Here is a 25,407-nt window from a genome sequence, read left to right as displayed (position 1 = left end):
CTTTAGACAGAAACCAAGTTTCTTATCTAGAGGGACTTTCCTTTCTAGAGCAACATTGCACAAGAAATTGAGTGTGGGTTTGCTTCAGTCACAGGAATTGCTCTCTCTCATGAGAGAGCTTTTTTGGGTTTACTCTTGATTCTACTCTGAGCCAAATCCCAGGACTGACTGAAAACTGCTAGGTTTCAGTACAGTCCTCTCTTGACCCACAATGTGAAGAGGGGAAAAAAAAACCCCAGTTGCCAGCAGCAACTACTTGACTGCAACCTCAAGAAACACTTTACATTTCTCCCATCATCTGCAGAAGTTCCCTCTGCAAGGACAGTAGATGAGTCTTGGTGCATTGTTGGTGAGCTGTACCCTCAGCTCAAGTTCAGCCTTTCTACCATCAGCAGCTCTATGATGTGAGGGAAAAGCACTCAAAGTGGGTTGACCCTGAAGAGAAATGCAACTGGATGTGGCAGCTGCTGCACGCCCAAGCTTCTCTGCCACAGTCATGGTGAGTGGTAATGTTTACAGTCACTTGAAAGGAGGAAAACTTGAAACTGGCCATGTTGGGAACCCCAGACTGGGTAAGCTGTATGAGGACCAGAGCACCACAGAGTATATTGGCTTCAAAGTTAAGGTGTCATTTCCTTAGAGTAGCTCAGTTCTTTTTCTCAGTTATTTCTAAAGGATGTCACCTTTAGAAAGTATCTAGAAATCAAGTCCAGTTCTGTTCTGGGAAGTAAAGGCCAAAATAGAAGAATGCTGAGTAATTGAAGGTGCCCAATCATCCTTAGGGGCAACACAGCTCCTTCCTACTGCCTGGGAAGGAGTTGAAGCAACTGTCAGGCCTGCTCTTCTCCTTCATTGGAGACGTGCCGGTAGCCAGGGGGCTGAGACTGTATGCGAAAGAGTACAGTCAAGAGGAGAATAATAAGGAGAAGGAGAATGGATCCACACACAGCCAAACCCACAAAGAGTTCTGTAAGGGAGAAAATAAGTGGTCAGCATGGTATCATCCAGACTTTCCCCTTCTGCCACACTCTGGTCAAGCCTGGGCTCACCTGTGTCATGCATGCTGCTTGATACCTTGCATTCCTGCTCCCAGTCCTGGGGCACAACAGGATCTGTGAGTTCCAAGAATCTTTGCAATGGGCATTTATGCTGACAGCCAGGGATTGTCAGTGGGAAGGGTTCCTTCCCACTCTCATTCCGGTAAAACATCTCCACGGAGAAGTTACTGAAAACGAAACAGAGCAAGGGTTTTTTTTTCTCTAGTTGAAGTCATCCCTTCCCAAAAACTAAGTGTGTACACCCTTTCCTTTATTCTGGTGGTAAGTTTTCCTCATGAGTCTTCCATTAGGAGCAAGATTGCATGCCCCAGGAGTGGAGTCTAGCCTAGGTGTCTAACCCTCAAGGTGAAATCACAGCAGATGTCTTTACTGCAGCCCTCACCCATCATCCTCTTGGTACAGTTCAAATAAATGACATGAGGCGTATGGTGCTTGGATCTTGTTGTAGACATCTAGAGCCGTCTGCAGTGCCACAAGTGTGGTGTCATGCTGAGAAAGAGGGAAAAAAACCAAATCAGTCACCCTTAGGGATGTGTCAGGGCAGCTCAAACCATACCAGTAATGGAGAAGGCAGTGCAGAGGGGACGTCACCTTTGTAACTTCCATCTGGAAATGGGAGAGGAACTGTACTGCTAGAACAGTAGTGTGTGATGGTGCCAGAGAAGGGGAGGAAGTGAAACAGCCATATATATACTGCACTGTTTTTCTGAGAATTAATCTCTAGAGAGCGATTTGGAAGAAATGCTTGGCCTTTCAGGCAGTAGGCTGCTGGAAAGGAGACAACTGTATCCACACTTCTGAAACATCATATTTGAGTAGCATCAACCCACCTAGCAAATAGAGTGTCTCCTTACTTAAAGTTTGCCAGTCTTGTTCATGAGCCTGAACTAACAGGAATAAGGACACATTGGGAATTTTCCTCAGAGATCCCAGAAGAATGATGCCAAATACTGCATCTCTCACCCAGTCAGTGGCAAAGATGCATTTCCTGATCACTGCACGGGGGCTGCAGGGAAGCTAGAAAGGGTTAAAACTATCACCAAACCCCAATCCCCTGTAGGCAGGAGGAGATGGCTAAAAGCCAGCCCCAGCTTTAACTTACTGCTGAATAGACAAGTAGTTTTAGGTTCTGATGGGCAGAAGCATTTGCTGCTTTGGTTAGATTTTTCCTTATGTGATCCAGCAGGACTCCTGAGGAATGAGAACAGCTGGTAAGAGGCCAAAGCCAGACAGAGCAGCACAAGGCTCCCTCCCTGGTGCACTCACCGCCTTGCAGACGAGCTTTTTCTACCCGATTGTGGATCCCAAACAGAAATTCAAAACCAAAGTCTTTTAGTTCCTTCAAGTGAGTCATGACTTCTGGAGTCACCCATCCAGGCAAATCCATTTTATGTGCTTGCTAGAAAGAGAAACAATATTCATATGCAGGTAGCACAGGTCACAGATTAAACAGAGAAGGGCAGGGTGTCTAGAGACCTGCCCATACTGCTGCTACTTTCCTACACTATTTTAAATATGCAATATAATATGCCCCTTTCCTATTTGTGCTTCTGACCTCACACTGCTATGCTGGATACAAAGAATATATGTGGGTTTTGGTGTTATTCCAGAAAATAGTAATGAGAAGAATAAAGATTGCAACCTAAGAGCTACATTTCTGTGAAAGCACAGCTGGAATGCAAGGTTATGTTGTAATTGATACAATAATCTTAGGGCATTAACTTTATATGTGGCTAATTCTGCCCTGCAGATGGCATGCAGTCAAAGAAAAAAACCAGATAAGTGAGTGAACACAAACTCGGGGTTTCTGGTGTAGCTGCACCTGTTTCCCCGGAGGCTCTGAGGACCACTGAAAGACACTAGACAAAGTTAGCAAGTGCTCTGTGGACAGAACAGTGGGATGCACCCCTGAAAAAGCCGTATACTCAAACCCAGGAGCCCGAGAACTGGGAACCAAGAGAAGAACTTGCTTTGCAGCCAACCCATTACATGAAAGGATTAGCTGTAATGGCAGAGAAACAGCAGTTGTGGTTTCCCAGCATTAATGAGAACAATTTTCTTTGCCGCATCCCATTGGATTTCCGGATGTTGAGGCTGAATATCCTTAAGGGCACATTCTGTCTGAGTGGTTCAGAGAAATTTCATCAGCAGCTTGGATATTTAGTTAGTTCTTCCTTAATTTACAAAGAGAATCACTGGTAAGTTCAGCTATTTCTTGGACTTTTTTATTGTCTCCATCCAGATAGCAGAATGACTCTACTGGCAGAGGTGAGAAAAACAATCCTCTTCAGGGCACATTTTGCATGACTTACTAAAAAGGAGGAAGACCAAAGAAGCTGAAAAAACCAATCAGCCTGAGGGTACAGTTCTGAGTGAGAAACACTCTTTCCTTAACAACATTCTGGTTTTGCTTTGGGACTGTGGGCTGTTCTCAAAGTTCTTGGGGATTATAGTGGTTGTCACCTGGCCTTCCAGGCCCAATCTGCAAGCTCATTAAGTGACTCTTGAAAATGAAGATCTGAAATTCCTGATCTTTCTGATCAAAGGATATTTTTTTACCAATACATGTTGATTCACTGTGATTGTTACAAGATAGGAGATGAGATTTGTGATACAAAGGGCAGATTCACATAGGACAATGCAGCTTTGGACTGGAATATTCTCAGCTTGTAGCAACCCAAGCTGCTACTTTACATAGAAAAGTGCAATTCCCTGCTGATTTATTTTTTACACCCCCAAAATAGTGCACATCACTGTATACCACTGCCAGCAAGCAAAGCAGTCTTGCACACTCATAGAATTAGTGTGACACAGTGTCAAAATGCTTTGGTTTACTGTGTCCATAATTCAATAGTTCACTAGTTTGACATGAAAGATCATGCTGTACAGTTATACACCGAGAAACTTGTGTGTAACAACTTTAAGTATCCTGGATATGTGACCTTTAGTTTAGCGTTACCACAGCACAGCTAACCCAATTTCTGATTTTGTTCAAGTCTTCATGAGATGTGTTTTCAACAGAAATCGACTCAAAGACTGAGTTTGGTGCCCGCATCCCAAATGGTAAAGGGTAACATCTGTCTCTAGAGTCTTTCTCTGACAAAGGAAAATATGTCAAAAACAGATGTGAGTGAACCCTGCTTAACTTAGGATAGCATTATTTTCTTTTAGATATGGCATTAAAATAAGCACAGAAAGAAAAGTGATTGATTTAAAAAACCAGAGAGGTAGAGGTATCACCAGCAATAGTCCTAATTAAGGTCCCAACTTAAATAATACATTTAATGTTTCTTCAGTTTGCAGAGATCTCATTTCTACTGTATTTGACTTAGGCTTGTCAACAGACAATCTAAAGATTTCAGATTGCAGTCATTTTCTAGCGACTTTCAAGAAAGGTAGGGCTTTTTCTGACTCTGGCATGATACATATCTGAGCTACAGAGTGGGAGGTTTTATAGGGTGCAAAACCACGTAATTCTTGCCACATGCCTCTAGTGAGTGGGAGCTGTTATTATTCTGAAATTAGAACATTACTTCTAATTGCAGGGTGAAAAGTTGTTTCATGGGATTTTGTAAAATAATTTCCACCAAATCCAGTGAATCCTAAAGACCAGATTCCAGTGGGTGTAAGATGATGGCCAGACTTACTTCACAGAACAGTGTGTCATACACACTCCATATACTCTCGAGAGAGATATCCCGGATCCCAGTCTCCTTTGCCACCATCTCCAGGAATTGCTGTAGGTTGGACAAAAGAGAAAAGGTCTTCAATTTTCTAATCTCATACTGTATTATATGCACTGGTATCCCTTCCCTTTTCTCAGAGCTCTGATTATACAGAAGTGATAACTACAAGCCTAGAACCACCTTATCTCATGTAAACAATCACTTACCCAATTCTCTTTGGTCTTATTTATGTATTCTGCTGAGTGCCGTGTTTCAGTCTGTAGCTGTTCATACCGTGGACAAGGGGTCAAAGGGAACTTGAGCAGCTGGGCAGAGACAAGAGCAGCCAGGTCACCAAGAATGCTTGTGTACATTGTGTACAAAAGAGTACAGAATTTGCAGTAAACATGCACAGCTGTAATGAAACCCTGACTACATCTATAAACAGCCTCAAGTACTGCCTGCTGACATACTCCCTATCATGTGTGGTCTGCTCAGGTGTTGCACCTAACATGTTGAGTGAACCCAGCCCCTGAATTCTCTCATCTTCTTCTGAAAATACGAAAACCTCTGCAAGGTAGGTCCCAGGAGAAGTTCAAGACAATCTGAATCAAGACTCTAGCAAATATTTTTGGACACTACACTACTTGAGTAATCAATACATGTCTTTGAGATGAACTTACCCTTTCGTCAGACTCAGGGACTGTGTGCACAGGGATAGGCTGCCAGGAGATGTTAGGGTTGAACATCTCTTGTCCTCCTGGAGGATAGAGGCCTGCCAGATTGGCCTCTGCACTCATCAGTGTCCGATCACAGTCTGTGCTGCGGATGAAGATCTGCCAGGACAGGGACAGTGCACCGTTACTAACGCTCCTGCAGGTGGTGATGCTCAGGCACAGCATGATGCACTCGCCCAGGAACACTGCCAAGTGCCCTGCAGCTGCTCACGGACAACAGGGGAACAGGAGTCAGAGGGACCGAGCCTGCTGATGTTGGCCTGGACAAAACTGTAAGGACACACACAAAGACAATCTGCTGTCTAATACTGGAGCTGTCTGGTCTGGATCAATGGGATACCCAGGTGCAGTGTGCAGAAGTTAGAGACAGAAAGGAGTCTGAGTCTGAGGAAGGTTCAGAGATGAGGAAGACAAAGATGCAGAAAACTATGGGTACAGATAGGAAATGTGCTATATTTGCAGAGCAGGACTGAGGCAAACTCCTGCATTCTGCTGTCAGTTCTAGGAATGATTGACTGTGCTCAGGAAAAGAAACGGCTTCTTCAACCCTCAGTTTTTCCATCTGAGAAAAAAAGACAAAAGTGATCTGACTAAGAGGAGAGTAAACAAAAACAGGGAGGGCTGAGATTTTATCTGATCATTGTGGGCTCTTGGGCCAAGACTTGACCATTCTAGAGCTCAGACGAGAGAGTTCTGAGCCAGAAAAAAGGAGAAATGAGAAAAATACAGCAATGTTCAGAAGGTCAACATGGCAAAACTTTAGTATTCTGGAATCTGTGTACTGAAAACAGTTAAGGGGAAATAGAGAAACCAGTGATAAAATAAGAGGACCAACAGGAAATCATAAACGAACATCCCAGGAAACAGCATGTTTGATCCAAAACAAGAACAAAAAGCCTGAAGAATGAAATATAATGTAAAGATAGCGATTTTTTAAAGTGTTAGGACAGAATCATAAAATATATACATACTCTTCACACTCTCATGTGAAGTGTGACCTCAGAAACTTCACAGTCACAAGAAAAAAACCCAACTGGTCTTTTCTCTGACATCACTGTCTTTGTTTTACCTCTTAACAGTGGCTTGAAAAAACTGACCCTGTACTCATTAGACAGGTTTGCTTTTATCCTTAGTAAGATATGAGATATTTTAAAAGATAAGGACTTAATTCTAGAAGTACCATAAAAACCCCAAGCAATTAAGCCCTGAGTGTACATGCTTTCTTCAGCACCTTTTGCCAGGCTCCAGCTTGTCGCTGAGTCAGGTGACAGACAGTCATATGGTGTCACCCAGAGGCAACACTTCTTACAAGGGAGGTTGCTCAACTTGAGCAAGGGTTCAGGCTTGGTTAGCAGAACATCTTTTGTTTGCACATCTTGGTTTATCTTGGTTTGTTTTTCTTTCTCAAGCAAGAGAAGGAAAAGAGTTCCAACTTGCAGAAGGTGTATAAGAGTGAAGTATGTTTGGAAAGGAAATACTGAGGATAGTCAAAGGATCTCTGTTTGAGACAATGCTGGAAGTTTTGTTGATGAAGTAAATGTCAAAGAAAGGATGTAATCTTAACTGTGACAAGCTGGGTTCTTACTGGGAAGCCCTAGAAGGGGAGAAACAAGGAAAAGTGTATGGGGATTCTTAGTTTGCCCCCTCTGTACTATCAGCTAATTGAGCTCAGACAAAATAACTGAAGTGGTGCAGAGCCTGTAGTGGGACAAGGTCTTGGCTGCCTGCTGTCCATCTGAACCAGCCTCTCATCTGGACACCTGTTCATGTTTCAATTGACTCAGTACCAGTTGATTATTAGTAGAGGTACTTGGGAGGATTTTTTATTTCCTTACTTTTTAAAATCTTTTATAATTTTGTCTGTGCTTAGTACATGGTTCCACAAGGGCTCTGTGACTTTTTCCAAAAGAAACCTACCACTTTCTCAAGAACTATTATTAAGTGTGAGGACATCCTAATGAGAGAGAGGGGAATGAATAGCTCTGGGCAACTGTCAATACTTTACAGTTGAAAGGAAATGAGAAGGTCATTGCTGGCCAGTAACTACTACTAACATCTACAGGCTCTGGTAAGATTGTACCTCAAGTGCACTGGGGAGGGCAGGGCCAACACGGGCTGCATTCTTGTGAGCTGTTGTAACAGTTAAAGAAAATCTCATAAGCTCGAGTAAGAAACAAATACCAGCTACAACAAACATTGCTGTTAAGTTCCCTGGGCTTCAGAGTGAGCGGCTGGAACAGTCCCACAACTCTGGTTGGATTTGCCTTCGCACCCCGCGGCCAGACTCAGCACAGAGCCTGGGCCCTTCTTCTTCCTCCTGCAGTGGGAACGGGCTAAGGAACGAAAGTACTTGGAGACGAGTCCCGGCGCCGGCGTTTCCCTTCCCAAAGGAGCCACCCGCAGCCCCAGCCCGCGCGGCGCCCCGGGCCCACAGTGGGGCGGCCGAGAGCGCCGCTCCCCGAGCCGGGGACTGGCACTGACCTCCTGCCGCCGGTACGTGTCGCTGAGGAAGTCGCGGTAGCGCCGCCGCAGGGCCTGGCCCAGCTCCCACTGCTGCCGCATCCCCACCTGCAACGGCACCGGGCGTCACCGGCGGTCCGGACCCCGGCCCGGCCCCCGCCGCCCGCCCCGCCTCGCACCGCACCTGCGTGAGCTGCCCGAATCCCTGGGGCCAGGCGCTCTCCTGGTACGGGTCCCGCGGGAAGGCCTTGATGGGCGAGCGGTCTCCGTGCCGGTACACCTGCGGGCGGCACCGCGTCACCCCGGCCCGGCCCGGCCATCCCGGCCCGGCTCGGCCCGGCACCCCCGTGTCCCCCCGTCCCCCTCACCAGCGTCACGAAGCGGAGGCTGCGGGCCCGGGCGGGCGGCGGCTGCAGGCACAGTGCCAGGAGCAGCAGGACGGCGCCGCCCCACCCGCCCGCCATGGCGCTCGCACACCGCCCGGAACCGAGCGCCGCCGGCCGCCGGCCCGCGCGGACGGCGTTTCGCAGCGCACAGCCCCGGCCGCGCTCTCGGTGCTGCGCCCGCCCCCGAGGAGGAGGATCCCGGCGGCGGGACAACCCCGCTCAGCTCCGTGAGCATCGGGCTCGCCGGGCCGGCGGCGCTGAGTTCTGCTGTCAGCCGTGCAGGGGCTTCGTCCTGGGCTGCAGCCGCGGAGGCGCTCGGTAGGAGCGGCGGGCATGAAGGCGGTGTCACCCCCGCCGCAGCTTCGCTCTAGGACACGAGTTTTCGCAGTGCTCTGACGCCGAGCGTGTGCTCCTGGGTAAACTCGTGGGCAGAAGTAGGGAAGGCGGCCTGGCGCGCACTGCCCGGCAGCCGTGGGTCGCTAATCGTCGCATCCCTCCGGTCAGCCTGAGGATGCCCGTGTGAAATGGAAAGCTGCTTCTGCTCCTTGGCAAAGAGGCTGCCCAGCGTTGGCGGCTTTTGCCCAGTTTTGGTTGTTCTTTACGAGACTTGGTCGAATTAGACGAGTGTGAGATGAAACCCGGCTTCTGCTGCCGCCTGTGCAACCACTGGATCGTTGGTCGAGGATCTCTTAGGTGCCGTGTAGAGGGAAAAATCATAGGCAGTTAAACGAATTTACTGCTACTTAGTGCTTGCCTGCACGCAGAAGTGTATAGAGGGCGGTGAATGAAATTCTCAGCTTTCTTATTTAAGGAAAAAAGGAAACATGGCTCTCGCTTTTGCAAAGAAGTCTTGGAGTCGTGAAGCACAGCGGCTCATAACGCAGTTCTTTGGTACCTGTTTATTTGCTTAAAGCTTTCCGTAGTTCGCAGCGTTAGAAAGTTGTGTGTAAGGTCTCAGTAAGGGTGAGACAATTGTTTGTGAAGCAGGGGGGTTATTTCAGTGCAGGGTTGGTGCAATACACGAGGCTCAGCTGGACGGAATAACGTGTTTAATTTGCTCATGCTCGAATGCAAAGTGAATTTAAACTGAATTCTATTTCCTATCTCTAGGACAGCACGAAGCCGCGTTCTTTTTTTTTTATTCTGTTTGCCCATACGGCACCACTGAGGAAGTTCTTGGCGAATGCTGGAAGGAAAAGGTTCTCTGCGGAGGGGGAACGCGCGCTGTTCCTGCGGCACCTGCTTTGGGATAGTTCTGTTGTTGCAGTTGGTTTTGCTCCGCTGCTGCGGGCTGACCTGAGGGCGGGCGGGCGCGGCGCGGCGCGGGAGGGGCTCCGGGCCCCCGTGCGGTCCCACGGCCCGGGAATCACCCGCTCCCGGAGCCCTCGCGTCCCGCGGGACCCGCGGGGGCGGAGCGGGGCGGGCGGCGCCTGCACGTGACCCGGGCCCGCGTGACATCACGGCAGCTCTGCCGCGGCGCCGGGAAGAGCGCCGGGAGCAGCGCCGGGCCGGGCCGCCCCTCCCGCCCGCGGCTCGGGCACCTGCGCCACGGGGGGCGGCGGCCGCGCATCGCCGGGAGCCACGGCCCGCGCCGGTAACTTTTCGCGCTGGCTCTGGGGGCGGCGGCGTCTCCTTCTCGCCGCCCGCGGGGCCGTGACTCACGGCGGGGGACGTGGACGCGCTGTCCCGCCCCGCGGCCTGCGCCGGCCCGAGCGCCGCAACGTTCCCTGCGACCCGGAGCCGGCGGCGCGGCGCAGCGCCGCCCGCCCGCGTCCTGCTGCCGGCCGGGCCGGGCCCGGCGGCGCTGGAAGGTGCTGGAAGGAAGGGGGACGGCGGCGGCCCATCCCGCTGAGGCACCCGTGGTCTGGCGGGGTGCGGGCCCGGCGGACGGGAGGGAAGGGGTCGGTCTCTCGGCCTGGGTCCGGCGCGCCGGCCATAATGCGCAGTGCCTGCCGGCGGGGACTGAGCGGTCGCGCTGTCGGAGAGAGTCCCTTTGCTGAGGGGGTCGGAGGCGTCTGGGGAGCGGTGTCAGTTTCTCGTGGCTGCTGTCGTGCGTCTGAAGAGCCCGGGTTTCTGTCTGCTGTCTCCGGACGTGCTGTCAGGAGATGTTTACTTGCTTTGTGGTAACTTGTTAGCTTTCCACTCTGCTCAGCTTGAAGTTCTCTGTGTCATTCACCTGTTGCATCCTGTCAACCCAGGTCGCGAGTTTTCTAGGACAGAAACTTGTCTGTACGGCTGTTAGTTTGCATGGTGCTGTTGAAAGGTAACTTTGCTTACATTAGTGGTTACTCTTCATTGTGCTGTTTTCCTGACGCTTATGCTGCTGAAGTCCACAGATCTGTCAAGACGGGATTTCGTTATGGGCTGGAAGCAAACCTTGGATTACTGGTGAAAGAGAAATGCTCTGTCTTCTGAAAATTCTTTCCCTTCTTTTCTTTTTCCTAAAGGGGCAGCTGGGCTCTTCCCTGCAAGGCTTTTTTTGAGGGAGTCTCTAACACTGAGTCACGTTTCTGACTAACAGTTTGGATCACTGCGTGTCAGACAGTTTCTGGCTATGACTGCAGGTTATGTTTGTCTGTAGGGAAGAGTCCTCTTGGATCTGCTTCATGTTCCAAGGTACATGGAGTTGATCTGCTGTTCCTGACTGTAAAGGAGAGGGCTATACCTGAGCACAGACAAAAGAAAACAGAAAGCCTGTTTTTTATTTCCTTTACTGAGTGTTTGGGCTTGATTTTTTTAGTTGAGTCTGAATCCAGACATAGCTCCCTTGCTGAAATAGAAAAACATTCCTTATATTTTAGCTATGGAAACAAAAACTGTTTGAAAAGTTCAGCCAGTTGTTGCTGAGCTCTACCCTTCCATCATTTGGGTTGTGGAAGGAGGGCATTGGATGTGGTACACATTGTGCAAGGACCAGGTGGAGATTGGCCTTGGTACATTTCTTTGTCACTGCACCTGTGGCATATTGACCAGAAGATACCGCTGCTGCAAGGCTTGTAAGGGCTGACAGGCGACAGGCTGTGTGGCTTCCTGCTGTGACCCCTTCTCGGAATCTAGCACTTGCAGTGATACTTTCTCATACATGAATATGCCCATGCATTCTTTTTCATACAGGAAGGCCAGCGTTTGCAGGAGAAAAACCAGGGTGAAAATATTTAACAACTTTCTCCCAGACCCCTAGAATAAAAGGTGGAGGGAATAAACCTAAACCAGCCTGAGGGAGGATAGAAAATGGGTCATTTTGGAGCTGCATGGGAGTTCCGTAGCTGCCAGAGGAAAGTTGCAGCTACTCGTGTTGTGAAGGGATGCAGAGAGAAGTACCACAGCAGGATCTGTGTTTATATAAATTGCCTAATCTAAAAAAATATGGACAGGAAACTTTATCACAGAATTAGTGTGTCCTGGCTGCGTGCCTGGGGTTGCTCTCGCTTGCTGTTTCCAGTTACTGCTGCTGCAGCTCCCTGTGCCTTGTCAGCATGTTTTCCTTACCAGCTGGCTGTGCAGGGCGGCAGGGGGAGGCTATGCAGGACAGGCGTGCAGCCCTACAAATACAGAGCAGGAGTTTTGCTGCCTTGTCCCTGTCTTACACCTGCAGGAAGAGTCGTGTTTCCACTGTGGTAAAGTGCATTGGATTGCTATGACTCTCTTTTCCTTTCTCTTGGGTTAGTCCTCGCAACTCGGCAGGCTTGTTCTGAGGCAAACAGAAGGAACGTTGCTGTTTGAATGTTAGCTCAAGTGGTGATGGTCTCACATCTTGGAAGTGTGTCTCTTGTAATTAGATCTGGCCTGTGATTGTATGGCTGTCAAGACTGACAGTTTTCAAAATTTCAAGTTTTGAATTTAAAAATCTTTAACTCTTGCTGTTTTTCAGAAGTTGTGATTCCATCTGCCTAAGGAAGAGTTAGTATATAACTCTTATATAGTATAGAACATAATGTGTTTTGTCTTGGGTGAATTGGAGGATGATCCTGCTTTCTGCTCTGGAAGCAGCTGCTGTGAAAGTCTCATTGTTGCAGATGTGTGGGTCTTTGCATGTTGAATAGGAAAGCTTATCAGATTGTTTGTCATTCTCCTTCTCTTCCCTCCCCCACCAAGTAATGAGATTCACACACCTGACAGCCTTGGAGAAAAGTCAGTCTTCCAGAACTGTCATAGGTGTTCCTGCCCATTGCTGTGGGGGTTGAACCTGCCTGATTTTTTAGGTCCATTCGAAACCATTTCATGATTCTATACAAAGATATCTTGTTTCATTGGGGGAGAATGTTCTGCTGATCTTCTGTAGGATGTGTTGACTCGTTTTTCTTACAGCATAATAACTCAGGAAGGCAGAGTCACATTCTCTTGGCTGTAGAAACTGTCTAGGTGTGAAGGAACTTAATCTTAGGAGGGAATTTAGGGGAGTGCTTCCTTCTGATAGGTACAGGTCTGCATTAAGGCTTATGAACAGCTTGAACTTGGTCATTAGATCATACTTCTGCCAATATACAAGTACTGCTTGACAAAACATTTTCGTTGTAGTTATTTCAGGTTTGAGAGATGTGTTTAATATTGTTAAATGAAAAGAGGCTGTCCATGTTCAGTCAGACCTTAAAAATATGTCAGTTAGAAATGGAACAATTGCTTCCTTTAGCATTCCTGTGTCAATTTTGTTCTGTGACTTCCTGTGACCAAATACTGTTTTTCCCATATTTGGAACATAGACAAATTTCTTTCTTGTGTTCCCGCTGAAAGGGAGACACCCCTAAAGCTAGTGTAACTTGTACTTTTATATTTAGGGATCTCAAAACTAGATTTCCTGTAAAGCAAAATTACTTGCTTAATGAAGTGTCAAAAAGAAAATTTTACAGTGATTTACATAATTTTGGTCTAATATTATAAATCACTTTGAGGTATGCACTGTCAAACTCTTAACAATCTTATTTGGGGAGGACAAAGTTTAACTAAGGTAGTGCACAGAGGAGAGCAGAGCGTTGCAGATCTTCCCAGTAGGTTTAAGGAAGGGAAAAAATGAATGTTTATTTAGTGGGAAGTCGGTGAAGAAATGAAGAGAAAATGTTAGAGAATGAGAAATCTAATGCTTGTTTTGAGCAGACCGAAACTAGTGCCTATAAGGATGAAGTAGGAGAACCTTCTTGTGGGATGTGAGAATTGAAGCAATTTAAAAGCCATGTTGCAGAGTCAGGTTATATTGTGTACTCATAGAAACCTCTCTGAGATGTAAATAAGGTGTTAGGTGAGTATCAGACTGATTGCTAAAGCACATGACTGACAAGAGAGTAGGTGTCTCCTGGCATATAAGACTTTCTAGTTTGTTTTAAGATTTAAAAAATATTGGCAAATATGCTCACAAAATTTCTTGAAACCAATAGTGCAGGGAAGCCTATCCTCTCCCCCTCCAGGGATCGGGGCAGTGTTGGCCCACTGGTCCTCCTGCAGCTGTGAGGCAAACAAGGTCGATTGGTTCAAATCAAGGCTTCCCACTTGCTGATAGAAATCATGATTAAAGTTCGTGATTTAAATAATTCATTTAAAGTTTGTTTTGCATTTGGTAATTTCTTAAAAGGCAGCTTTAGTCTAATCAGTTAGGCTCATCTAGTACTGCTTCTTGCCAAACAGGACGATACAGTGTATCTGCATACATCTATTTATGCTATTATATCACAGAAAATGTTTACATTACAAAATGGCCAGTTGTAATTACTGGGTGAATTTCTTTCCTCATGAATTGTACAAAACTGCATTTGAATAAAAAGGTCAAATCAAATAGGCACTTTTTTATGCTTATACTATAATCACACAAATAATGTGCTGGATACATAAGAGAAAATATCCTTGCTGGAATGTGCTATTAAATAATAGGAATTCTATCAGGGTAGTGTTATCTGTACTTAACAGAATGAACTGGTTAGTTTTGGTAATTGTCTCTTTCCAGATCTTAGAATGAGCATTACTCATCTTTCCTTGTCTTGTTTTCACTTGGAGATTGTTAGAGAGAAGTACCTTCCACCCATGTTATACGGCCTGCACCACTTTTGAGTGAACTGAACTAATTTAATAAGTGAGTTGAAGAAACTAATCTCTCTGCCTTTTTAAGAAAGAATTGTTGTGTACTGACTCTGCATGACTTTCTGGAGTTTAGAGTTAGACTTTTTAAACATTCTCCAGTAGCCATGTCCTGCTTGAATAGGGCCTGCGTGTGTTTAAATGGTTGTTTTAGATTTCATCATAATTTGCCATTGACTTAGAAAATAAATTAACAAGTGTAATCTTGAAAACTGTGCGTAAAACCAACTCCAAGGAAAATGTTTAGAATTTAAGTATTCTCATCTAGAGCTCTTATGAAATGAGGGTGAACAGGTAGGCTTCTGTAACAGCTCTGTAGTATGTCTTGGTTGCTACAGACATACCTGCAGAAATGTGCCAGCCCCCAAAGGACTCCTCATGCCTTGCCAGAGATTTTTGCTGGAGACCTCACAGCCAGAGAGGCCCATGTATTGGTGTTTTGCACGTCTGCCAGCAGAAGCTCACATGCAGCTTTGTGTGGGCACATGAGCTTGCGCTGAACAGCCTTTGGGACTTGCTGCTGTGGTGCATGCCGTGACATGCAGGCACACATGCACGCTCAGAGTCCTGTGGGCAGCCCTCAGCAGCGTGCATTGGCTTGCATGAGAAGTGCCACTGAGGCAGGGCAGCTGAGCTCAGCCAGCTGCGAGCTTCAAGAGTACAAGGAGAAGCTGTCACCTGGCCCTCAAAAACGACTTTGTGATTCCAGTCTTCTGATTGACTGCTTCCCACCTTTGGCCGTTGTGTGCGGGAAAGAAATAATATGTTGATTTCTGTGAAAGGGTTAGGAAGAAGTTCAAAAGGTGGCTTTTGTGTTTGCAGCTGGTGAGATGGACATTCTCAGGCATCTGCATTTCTGGACAGGAACCCAGGTAAGGATGTGATTTAAGGGCCATATAGCAGGAGGACAGGCAAGGTTGCACTATTGCACCTTCAAGGAAGGTGTCAGAACCCCTTCCTTAGCGAAGGAAAAGGGAACTTCTGTTGTGAGGAGTGTTTTAAAATGAGAAATAAAAATTGAAAATGTAAGATACAGAATAACTATAGATCATACAAGGTAGCCTCTGTTATCAGTATGTGTCTGAAAAGCAGGGACATAACTTCCTGGCCTGTATGAGACTGAAGAAAAATTTTTCTTTGGTCTGCAGAAAGCTCCCAAGCTGCTGTTTGTTCCTGTAGAAATTGAACAGGATTGGAGAAAGGAGAAGCCTTTGCCTGAAGAAAACGTTAATTTTCTCCCTATTAGTTGTACTTGGAGGGCATTTTCTAAAGAGCTGCTTTTAAGCTGCTGACTAGGGGTGAGGGTTGAAAAAAAAAAAACAAGAAGAGACTGCAGATTTTTTTTCTCCCTTGTTTCAGTATCATCTTCCACTGCTGCTCCCTGATACTTGCTCTGGGTGGTGCCTTTAGCAGTGTCCCAGAATCAGTGGACCATCCACACCCTTCTTCCTTGACACAAGGATCAAAATAAGAAATGGAGCCACTTGTTGGCTTAGTCCCATTGCCTACTCCCACACACTTGTACACATGCTGCAATTTGCAGCCTTGATCATGGATTTACACTTATTTCTGAGAAGTCAAGGTTATAGGAGTGCTCTGATAGGACAACACATGCTGGCTTCCTGCAGACTCTGCAGGGGCATAGTCTTTGCAGGATTGCTGGCTTCTCATTTGTCCTTGGGTCACGTGTGATGGCTCCCTTCTTGTGGCAGGGTTGTGCCAAAGTTGGGAATAGACTGCAGTCCTTGCAGCAGGATGCTTGTGACAAACTCAGATGGTCTGATGGTTACCTTCTTTTGCATTTTTCTGTTCAAACCTTTGTGCAGACTTTCAGTCTGTTCTGAGCTGTTATTGGGGCAATAGGAAAACATTGGTCTGTTAGCACCTCTGGTTCTGTGTACCTTGGTAGGGCACTTTGTGCATGGATGAGGGTGAGGCCTCCGGAGCACTTGGAGACAACCTGTGAGCAGAGTGGGTGGCTCTGCTTTCCCATCTGGTGGGTGTGCCGGCAGCGCAGCCATTTCACTGGCTGGGATTTCAGCCGTGGATTCTGTCCGGCTCTGGACTGGTTTTGAGCTGAGTATTTGTGGTGATGTCAGGCAGTGTGAGAAGGGAACATGACTTGGCAGGACAAAGTCTGCAGAAAGTTCAGCTCCACATTTGGCCAAAAGCCTCGAAGGCAATGAGATTGACACACACATTCTGCTACACAGCCTGTCACACGCACTCTCACATGCTCCCTTCCTGTCACACAGATCTCTTTATCTCACTTTCAGACCTTTAACCCTTCCCTCCTAGCTTCTCCTTGGTGGGTTTATAAAACTCAGAGAAGTCCTTCTTCTTTTGTTGATACTGTACCTTGTAAGGGTTCAGTTGCAATGACCCCCAAAGCAGAAATAGCCTATACAGGCCAGAATCCAGAAGAGTAGTCAGAAGCAGGGCAAGTTTACTTTGCAGCAAAGCTCTTAATAGTCCTTTATTCTGACCTGCCCCCCTCTGCCAGTCTTCACTGTGTTTCTTGGCAGCTCTTCTGATCTCCTTCATTGCTGTGCTGCAGTTTTCTGGCTGATCTATGTTTGGATATGTACATCTGCAACCCTGCCTCTCTCCTCCTGCTCTTCTAAGAGCAGTATTAGCAAACCCTAACAAAATAAATCCCTGATGATGCTTGAGTTGGGAATAGACTACCAGTCAAGCTTACTCTGAAGTAGTTTAAAACTCTGTTACAGTATCCCTCTGATGTGTTCTTTGTATGGGTATTTCAGTAGTACTGTAATTTCTTTCTGACCTCTGTGCTACATCTAGGGAAGATCTGTCTATGAATGGGAATTGGTGCTTTTCCCCTACTGCCCTGAAGGGAATCTTAATGAGTTTCCTGCCTGTTTTGCAATCCAGTACTGTATTTCTGGTTTGCCTGTGAGCATTAGTATTTGTTTTGATTGGTGCTTTTGGATGGAATGGTGTTTGGATACAAAGTGTTATATAGAGACTTTATTAAGAGCTTCTTTCCCAGAAGCAATCTTGTATCAGTTATGGTGATGTGCAGTATGCTGATGGAAGTACTCCTGGGGTGGGAGGAAAGGAGGAAGTCAGTAAAATGAGCTAACAGTTGTACTGTAAGCAGCCTTCCCCTTCTGTTCTTTCCTCTTTTGCTTCTCTTCTTCATGTCCTCTGATTTCATAGCTGGTAGAGGATGGAGAAGACCAGTTTGAAAGAGAATGTAGTCTGGACAAGGGATAGGAGTTGAGAGCTGTTAAGTTCTGTTTTTGTTTATCTTTTTGGCTTTGCCATGATGTATGCTATGGCTTTATGTGTCTTTTGTCATCTTGTCATCCTGATAAAATGATGCATCTGCTTCTTTTTTGCTTTTGTCTGTCTTAGTAACTCAGTGCAGTTAGTGGACTGTGCCATGTTCCTGCTCAGAGGAGTCAGCAGCAGTTTGAGTTTCTGTGTTGAAAAGATGCACTGAGACAGCCTGGGGAGCTGAGGAGATTTCCCTTGATAAAAAATGCTTGGCTAGAATAGGCATGGATCATGAAATACTGTTCTCTTACTGCATAGTTGAGATGAAATAATTTTTTAAGGAAACAGATAAAAAAACCCCAGTATGTTGTGGTATTATTTATCACTACCATTTTCTATCTGCAGAAAAAAGGCCTGCAGTACTCTTTTCTAGACATAATCTTATTGGTCCTCTTATTCCTTATGGACTAGATTTAGCCTTTTCCCCTGGCATTTCCACTACCAGGATGTTATTTTGGGTATTCTTTTTTTCTTTTTTTTTTTTTTTTTTTTTTTTTTAAGTTCTGATCTCTTGCTTCAGATTGGAAAGAGCATTGGGCTGATTTCTCAGATCTGCTGTGAATCAGACTCATGTTTCCCTGAAGCTGGGCTATAACGTCTGTGGGACTGAGGGTCATAAAGGAGGAATGTAGGATGCATGGTGGAGTTTTTGTTCTGTAATATGGTGCTCCCAGAAAAGTCCAAAATTATTAAAGAGAGAGGCTTCTCTAATTTTCCCCACTCCCTTCCGACTTCTAGTAAAACCCCATTTAAAAAACCCCAGCTTTTTGGACCTAGTTGGTTGTTTTCATTGCTTCTGATCTCGGTGACACTGTTACTTCTTGCCTCTTTTAAACTCTGTTCTCTGGGAGGACAAAGGAAGCCCTGGGTTATAAAACTGCTGCTTCAAAGAATGTCTGAGTGTTATGTTTTGCATAGCTATGTATAATTGTGCAGAGCAGGATATTGATGGCTGAATAAATATAGAGACGGCATCCAGAAAGAAACTGAGTCTGTGGTCCTGTTTTCCATGATGTCATGCAGTGGCATTTATAAAGAAACAGAGGTGATGGGGTCAGATTGCATTTTTGGCCTTCAAGTAGGATGTGATGAGCTATTGCTGCATGAAGGGTGTGTAAGAACTGGTCAGCAGCAGGATTAATGAGCTACAGACACCTCAACTTTAATTTTCCAAACTGAAGGGGGATTTTGTTAGCAGATCATTTTATAGTAAGAAGTTTTATTGGTTTATTGGTTGCTTGAACACTTTTTACATTTGGGTTTTTTTTGTTGTTTTGCTGGTGTGTTTGGTTGTTGTTGTGGTGGTTTCTTTTTGTTTTGTTTTGTGGTTTGGTTTTTTTTTTGTTGTTGTTGTTGGTGATGTGTGTATCTGGTGTTGTGGTTAGAAATGTGAAGGAATGACACTATTAGCATTACAGGGACCCTAGAAAGAAAAACAGGCATGTAAACCAAAACCACTTTTGCATAGGTACATGTGCAAGGGGAAAGAAGACTTACTGCTAGGATAGGTACATTTGCTTGGAGAAATTGAGTGCTACTGGCAAAAGAATGTTGTTTCCAATTTAGAGTGAGTTTCCATAGGAAAAAATTGCTATTACAGTTGGTGCTGACACATTCTGTGGACAAGGACCCAGGCTGGATTTCCTCCCTTCTGCTTCCCCAGAAGCAGCACAGAGCTGCCCTTTGCAAGCAGGAGGGGGCAGCTGCTCTGAGTGTTTCATCCTCCTGGGAGGAGCGCAGATGGAATTTTTCCTGCAGGAAGCCCTATCAGAGACTCAGTCATGCTTCCTGCCATCTGAAGGTCGGTGCTGATAGTGGTGTTGAGCTGTCAGTGAGCTGGAGTCGTGGCCAGGCCCAGGGGATTATTGCAGTTCAGCTACAAACAGCAAGTTCTGCTCATGTTCGTCCCTGTGAGTGCTGCAGAAGTTGTTGTCCCCCTAAAGCGACTCCGCTTTGTCTCCTCTCCCTGTTGAGAAACTGGCTCCACAGCTCATCTGGCCAGACAGAACTGAGGAGGGATGGCTTGTCGTTTTACAGGATGCATGGAGGGGAGGATGGAGGGATGTTGCTGCTGTCACATCTTCCTTGCTTTAAGCCTGTGCATGCCCTGGTTTTGGCCATTCCTGAGGTGGCTATACTCTAGGTTAGCCAGAAGCTTGAAAGCTGAGGTGACAGTAGAAAGCCTAGAAGGGGTTAGAAATTTTTTTTTTAGTCCAGATCAAGGTTGTGTTGTTTTCCAGAGTTCAAAGGAACTTGTGTCAATGGCCTTTTAAAGGAATTTCATGGCAGCAAGGTGGCTACATCACTCCTGATATGACTTGTTATTCATCTCCAGTTCATTAACCAGGGAAAAGTCTTATCTTCTTACCATAATCCCTTCCTCCCTCTCCTTGTTTCCCTCCCCTCTCTCTCTTCCCTTACTTCTTCTTCTCACTCTTCCCCTATCCACTTGCCTGCCTCTTTCTGTCTCCCGTTGTCAGAGGGAGTGATATTTCCTTGCAAACAGGAAGAGAGGCGGGAGCAGCCCTGTGTGCAGTGTGAATGAACTCCAATAACCTCATCTCCTTTCTCCTCCACTCAGTTGCAGAACCAAGGACATCTGGCAATTGGGAGAGAGGGAGGGAGGAAAAATAAAGGCACAGTCCATTTCAGGATCTTACCCACCCTGAAAGTAGTCACATGTATGCTCTCTTTTCCTCTTGCTCCTTGTGTTGACATGGCTCTCTTTAATCAGACAGAAACCAAGAGTTGAAGGGAAGGGCAAACCCAAAACCTCAGCCTTTGCCAGGCAAGGTATAATGAGAGGCAGGTGAGAGAGCAGGGAGCACCTGCTTCTGGCTGAGGCGTGTGAGCAGGAGAGCTGACTTGGAAAACAATTGCTGTTGGGGGTGAGCTTTGCAGGGCCTGTAGTTCCCTGGGAACTGGAGTCAGCGCATTCCGTCATCATCTGATTTAAAATTTGGGAAGCTATATTTCTAAAATGAGGGAGTCCACAGGTTCTTCAGGAAAGAAACAAATATTGTACTCTGCAGATCATGGACGAAGGAGCAGGTTTGATTTTTTTGACTTTTTATGTGGAGCAAAGCAGAAATACTTTGGGCTTATTTTGCCCTTTTTTATTGCATTGTGTTTGGTCATACATTTGTGCCTTAAGATTATAATTCACTTTGCTAACCCATTTATTCACTTATTTCAGTCCTACATTCCTTCTTGCCTTATGTAGGGTGAAACTGGCTTGGAACTCCTGTTGCTACCATTGTTTATTTATAATAGACACTTCATCCACAGAATAGCTAAGTCATATTAAGTTCAGATTCATAAATGTCCATAGAACTCTTTGTATTTTGGTTGTAGTTATAAGGTCTAATCCTAGAAGGAAAGTTATGGAGACTTCCAGTCTCTCAGAACTCAGCATTTAGGATGTTTTTCTGTAATAGCCAGACTTTTCCCTTCTCAGTGTTCTTTTAGACATATTGTCTTTCAGAGTAACACCTTTCTTCTTTTCCCAGTACTCTTTCAACCAAGTGACATACATTTGTTTATTTTAATCTTTTCAGTTGTTAGTCACTTCTGCTGTTGTTCTCTGAACTTTGTGGTGGTTTCCATGCCTGACCTGGGTAGGAGACAGCGTGCCTTGTGTTGAGACCGAACGAAACCCAGTGAGAGCTGGATGCTGCAGTGAGCCCACTTCAAAGGGAGAGACAAATGCCTGCCGTGCCAAGAATCAGCAAAGTTATGGGTAATAAAGGAGTTGGTCAGCAGCAGGAGTAAAACCCAAAGTAAGGTGGGGGACAGGGGGAGGGAGGCAGGCTTTGGAAGTGAGCTAGGGAGGGAGAGGTGACAATTAAGACCCTTAATTTGAGGGCAAGAGACCGGAATGCAGCTGCGCAGCTGGGAGTGACTTGTAGGCTCTTCTGCATAATTGTCAATGGCGGCAACAACTTCAAAGGCTTACAAAGCAGTGCTGCAGTCTTGGACAGCTGCTCGTGGTCAGCTGAAGTTTAGCTGGACAGCAAATGAAAGCAATCAGTAGACTGTAGCTTTTCTTTATCAGCTTCGGAGGCTCGCAAACTCTGACGGTGGCTCGCAAACCTTTTCCTGCTTGTGGTTGCCTTTATGCTTCTGGGAGATCAAAATGGATAATGTGATTTCAAACTCTGTCCCTGTAGTTCTCTGAGAGAGGGATTTACAGCAGGGCCACTGAGCTAGTCTGTTCCCTGAGAGTTGCAGAACTTTTTTCCATTCTTTGTAGACATACTGTTCATAGTCATACTGTCAAAGTCATTCTTTACAGTGTCCTGTTGCACTGCTTTTCACATTTTGCATTTTCGTGATTTGTCTCTCCCACTGTCAATCCGAAGTTACTATTTTTTCACGTGAGTTTTGACAGTTTTTACATGTAGTATTACTTCATTTTCACAGCGACAGATTCATTTTCTGTCTTGAAAGGTACAAGGTGTCTTTTTTAACTTTTTCCTAATTGAAAGGTGTCATATGTATACTTTTGCCTCACTCATAGACCTCCTGTCTGTTTCAGCATTTTTTGAGAAATGTGACGATGTAGAGGGAAGGAAGAAGAATGAGCCAACATGAACTGGGAATAGTCTTTGTTTCTCTGAAGCAGCTACAAGGTAGTACCAAGATCCAGTGGAAGATTTGTGAAAATACTCTGGCTGCTACACCAGGCACAGTATAGGAAAAGCATTAGGTCACAAGATATGGTTACTCTGTAAGAAAGGATTGGAGCACTGGTGTCTCTCAAGGGGCTTAGTTCTCTGCTGGTGCTGTAGTATCCTGTGAAATCTCAGTCTAACTGGTGTTTTCTTTTCTTGGCCATTTAGATCTGCAGCCAGCATTTGATAGCCAGTGTAGCATTATCACTGTGTGAGTTGTGCATTTAGGTTTCAGCAGAGGTCATTTTGCACTGCCGTGGGCCAGCTTTCAGAGATAAATGCTAGCAGCCAAAGTGAATCTATACTGCATATCAGAGCACACTTAGAAGCCAAAATGCCAAATTATATCCCTGCTTTAGTTACCTCTGAAAGATAGCCCTTCCTGTCAGTTCTATTTGTTCACCAACAGCCTATTAAGGCCCGTGCAGAGAGGTGCTGTCCTGTTGACACACAGTGAGCACAGTCATGTTAGCATATGTGTGCAATCATGAGGTCTCTTCCTCATGATGCTGACATGCTGCAGAGTGCTTGTGATTCATTACAGAACTGAAACATAGCTATATATGTTTGCCTTGGCAGAAACTGTAGGATATTGTAATTTAAAGGGGCAGGACTGCAATGAGTAAATCCTGTTTTGAAACATCGCAGAGACTTGAACAAACTTTCTAAAAAGCTACTCTTTCATGTGTTACATATGAACAGTGAGCTTCTTCAGAGATGTGCTTGCATCTGGTCTGGTTCCTGATCCTTAAACTCCTCACAGAAAATGCCAAACTAGAAATACCAGGGAGAGGACAGCACTCTTTAGCAGAAGGCTCACACTGACTGCATTTGGCTCATTTGGTTTCTATATATTCTGTGCTGCTCAGTGATATCTCCTTTACTGTCCTCAGTGATCTGTAGCTTAGTCTGTTGATGATGGGTCAGATCAAAGTCTTCCAGAAGAATGCGTAAGTGCTTCAGCTGGCTTAGAAGAAGACTCAGCTGAGGGAATGGGATGAGATTGTTGCTGGAGGAAGTGATGAATGTTTCTGACGTTTAGCATGAAGTACAAGAGCCAGGGCTGCCATCTTTAGTCTCTGAAAAAGTAGTACTTTGTTGTAGGAGTGCTGACCTGGAGACCATCAGTATCAGAGTTGTTCTGTTTTCTCAGAAAAGAAGGGGAGATGGAAGAAATGGAGTAGGGTGAAGCTGATGGCAACACATTTCAGAAGTGTTTAGTGTTATATTTGAGACATGGGTGGCAAGGGATAGCAGAAATTTGTTTCCCTCAGCCTTTCATCTCCACATGTTTCTTCACTGGAGTATGTCTGCTCTTCAAGATGCTGCATTTGAGAGAAGCAATTGCTTCATCGTTTGTCACATGGCCGGTCCTGGTTTCTGTAACTGAAGGAGTTGAGACAGACAGTGGGAGGCAGCACAGCTGACTGTGTCAAGAAGACATTGTTCCCTCTTGCAGTTAGGGCTTGCATCACCTTTCTGCATTTTTGGTTCAAGTGGCAGTGCAGATTGGAAGGTGTGAATCTCTAATAATGTCATTATTAGTACAAAACTTAGCAAGATTTTTAGTCATATAAAAACAATCCTCATGCATTTCTGTGAAAACTAAGCCTCAGGCCTTGTCACATAGCTTCTTACTTGTGTGCATGTGAGGAAGATGCTTAGTAGGCTTCTTTACCTAGCACCAGAGTGCTGCTGTTCACTATTAGGTCAGTTTTTCAGCCTGCAAGTGTTATTATTGCACCTACAAAAGGATAAGTGCTCTGTCTTAGGAGCAGAGAAGACAAGTAACCTTTTCTATCTGGCCCATTCTGTTTTGGTAAGGTTGGAGGCTAGTGCATGAAGCAGAAACACATTGGGTAGTTCTACAGTGCAGAAGGTGGCTTCTCTGCTGCTGTGTCCTGGATGTGCACATGGATTTATATTCCCCTCTCTCTTGGTAGCTTGCAGTCTCTCAGACACTCCTCTTTGGTCTCCAGATGTCTTGCTGACAGCAAGTTTCACTCTTGCAATGTCAGTCATTGTGCAGATCACACAGTTCTGAAATCCCATTAGGCTGTACCCTTCTGTTGTCTTCTGGAATAAGTTTCAGTTGAGGCAGGGGTGCACTAAGAATGGGTCACTGTACTGGAGGCCTGGGCCTGAGCACTGTTACTCAGTCCCTCGGATGGGTGACCAAACCCTTCCTTTGAAAAATTGCTGCAGTAGTGCTATTGGTGATTCATTCTGCACAATAATTAATCTTTGAGTGAGTCTTTTGTGTGGTTTAAAGGAATGTGGAGATTCAGAGGCTTACTCTTAGCTTTCTTGTTTCATGCCCGAACATGTCCAGAGACATCTGTGTCAGCATTGGTGAGGAGCTTACATAGGACTAGGAATACAAATTGGGTTTTGATTTATTGCAGTAAAGTTCCCATCTCCATCTGACACTCTACGCTGCTTCCACAAGGTTTTCAGATTCTGCAAGATTTACTGGGGAGACTTTTTTAAAGAAGTTGATTGTGGTAGCCACATGGTTCCTTTGAGGACCATGAGTTTCTTCAAATTGCTTGCAAATCACATCAGTTAGGTTGTACTATCCCATAGTAGGACTTCCTTCTGTCTGTAGGTTTAAGTTTCATATTTGCTGTCACTGCTTTTATCCTAGATAGTCTGTTTCTCCAGCTCCCTTAGGAAAGGGAGCTCTGAGTTCCTGATGCAGTCTGAGGCTATGTTTACAGATGTCACGTGAATGAATGTGCCCTGTGGGTTTTAACACCTGCATCCACAGTGTAATTGGAGATGACAGGATCTCAGCAGGCCTGACAATGTGACTTGCTTTTATACTTGATGCCTGTTTCAGAGTTCTGGGAGGTGGTTCATTTTTAGAAGCATTGTTCTCATCTTTGTTTTTGACATTCTGAGAAAAGTTGTGTGGTCTGGTCCAAATACCCAGGAGGAAAGAAGGGACCTGGGACGGTGGTTTTCTGCCTCTTTGTGGTGAGCACTTGAGTGTGTGAGGCATGCCTCTGCTTGCCTGTTGCTCTTGTATCTGAAGTGCTTCAGAGCTTTCTGTCGCCTCC

General features: G+C 45.7%; 2 protein-coding genes across 6 annotated transcripts in view; one reads left to right on the top strand and one right to left on the bottom strand.

Moving 5' to 3' along the window:
• Positions 1-241: 241 nt before the first annotated feature.
• On the bottom strand, positions 242-8,384 carry ACP2 (acid phosphatase 2, lysosomal). Its single transcript, XM_054276450.1, has 11 exons — positions 8,289-8,384; positions 8,105-8,200; positions 7,942-8,028; positions 5,407-5,559; positions 4,951-5,049; positions 4,706-4,795; positions 2,325-2,457; positions 2,161-2,249; positions 1,441-1,547; positions 1,050-1,225; positions 242-967 (listed from the first exon to the last, which is right to left on the bottom strand). Exons 1-11 carry the CDS (start codon positions 8,382-8,384, stop codon positions 831-833), a joined length of 1,263 nt encoding a protein of 420 aa, XP_054132425.1. The 3' UTR covers positions 242-830.
• Positions 8,385-8,654: 270 nt separating this feature from the next.
• Positions 8,655-25,407, top strand: part of NR1H3 (nuclear receptor subfamily 1 group H member 3) — a 30,731-nt gene continuing 13,978 nt past the window's right edge. The window contains exon 1 of one of the 5 annotated variants that reach the window (XM_054276453.1): positions 8,655-8,722. The gene's annotated coding sequence lies outside the window, so the exon portion shown is untranslated. Of the gene's footprint in view, positions 8,723-9,834; positions 9,901-10,092; positions 10,118-10,608; positions 10,923-21,430; positions 21,452-25,407 lie in introns of those variants that run through there. The other 4 variants (XM_054276452.1, XM_054276454.1, XM_054276451.1 and 1 more) reach the window with 4 other exon arrangements.

Source organism: Melozone crissalis, unplaced genomic scaffold (assembly GCF_028551555.1).
Source record: "Melozone crissalis strain CALT ecotype California unplaced genomic scaffold, PUWL_Pcris_2 ptg000018l_1, whole genome shotgun sequence".
Lineage (NCBI taxonomy): Eukaryota > Metazoa > Chordata > Aves > Passeriformes > Passerellidae > Melozone > Melozone crissalis.
Note: the sequence above shows the minus strand (reverse complement) of the source record. Positions and strands in the feature narration are given on the sequence as shown.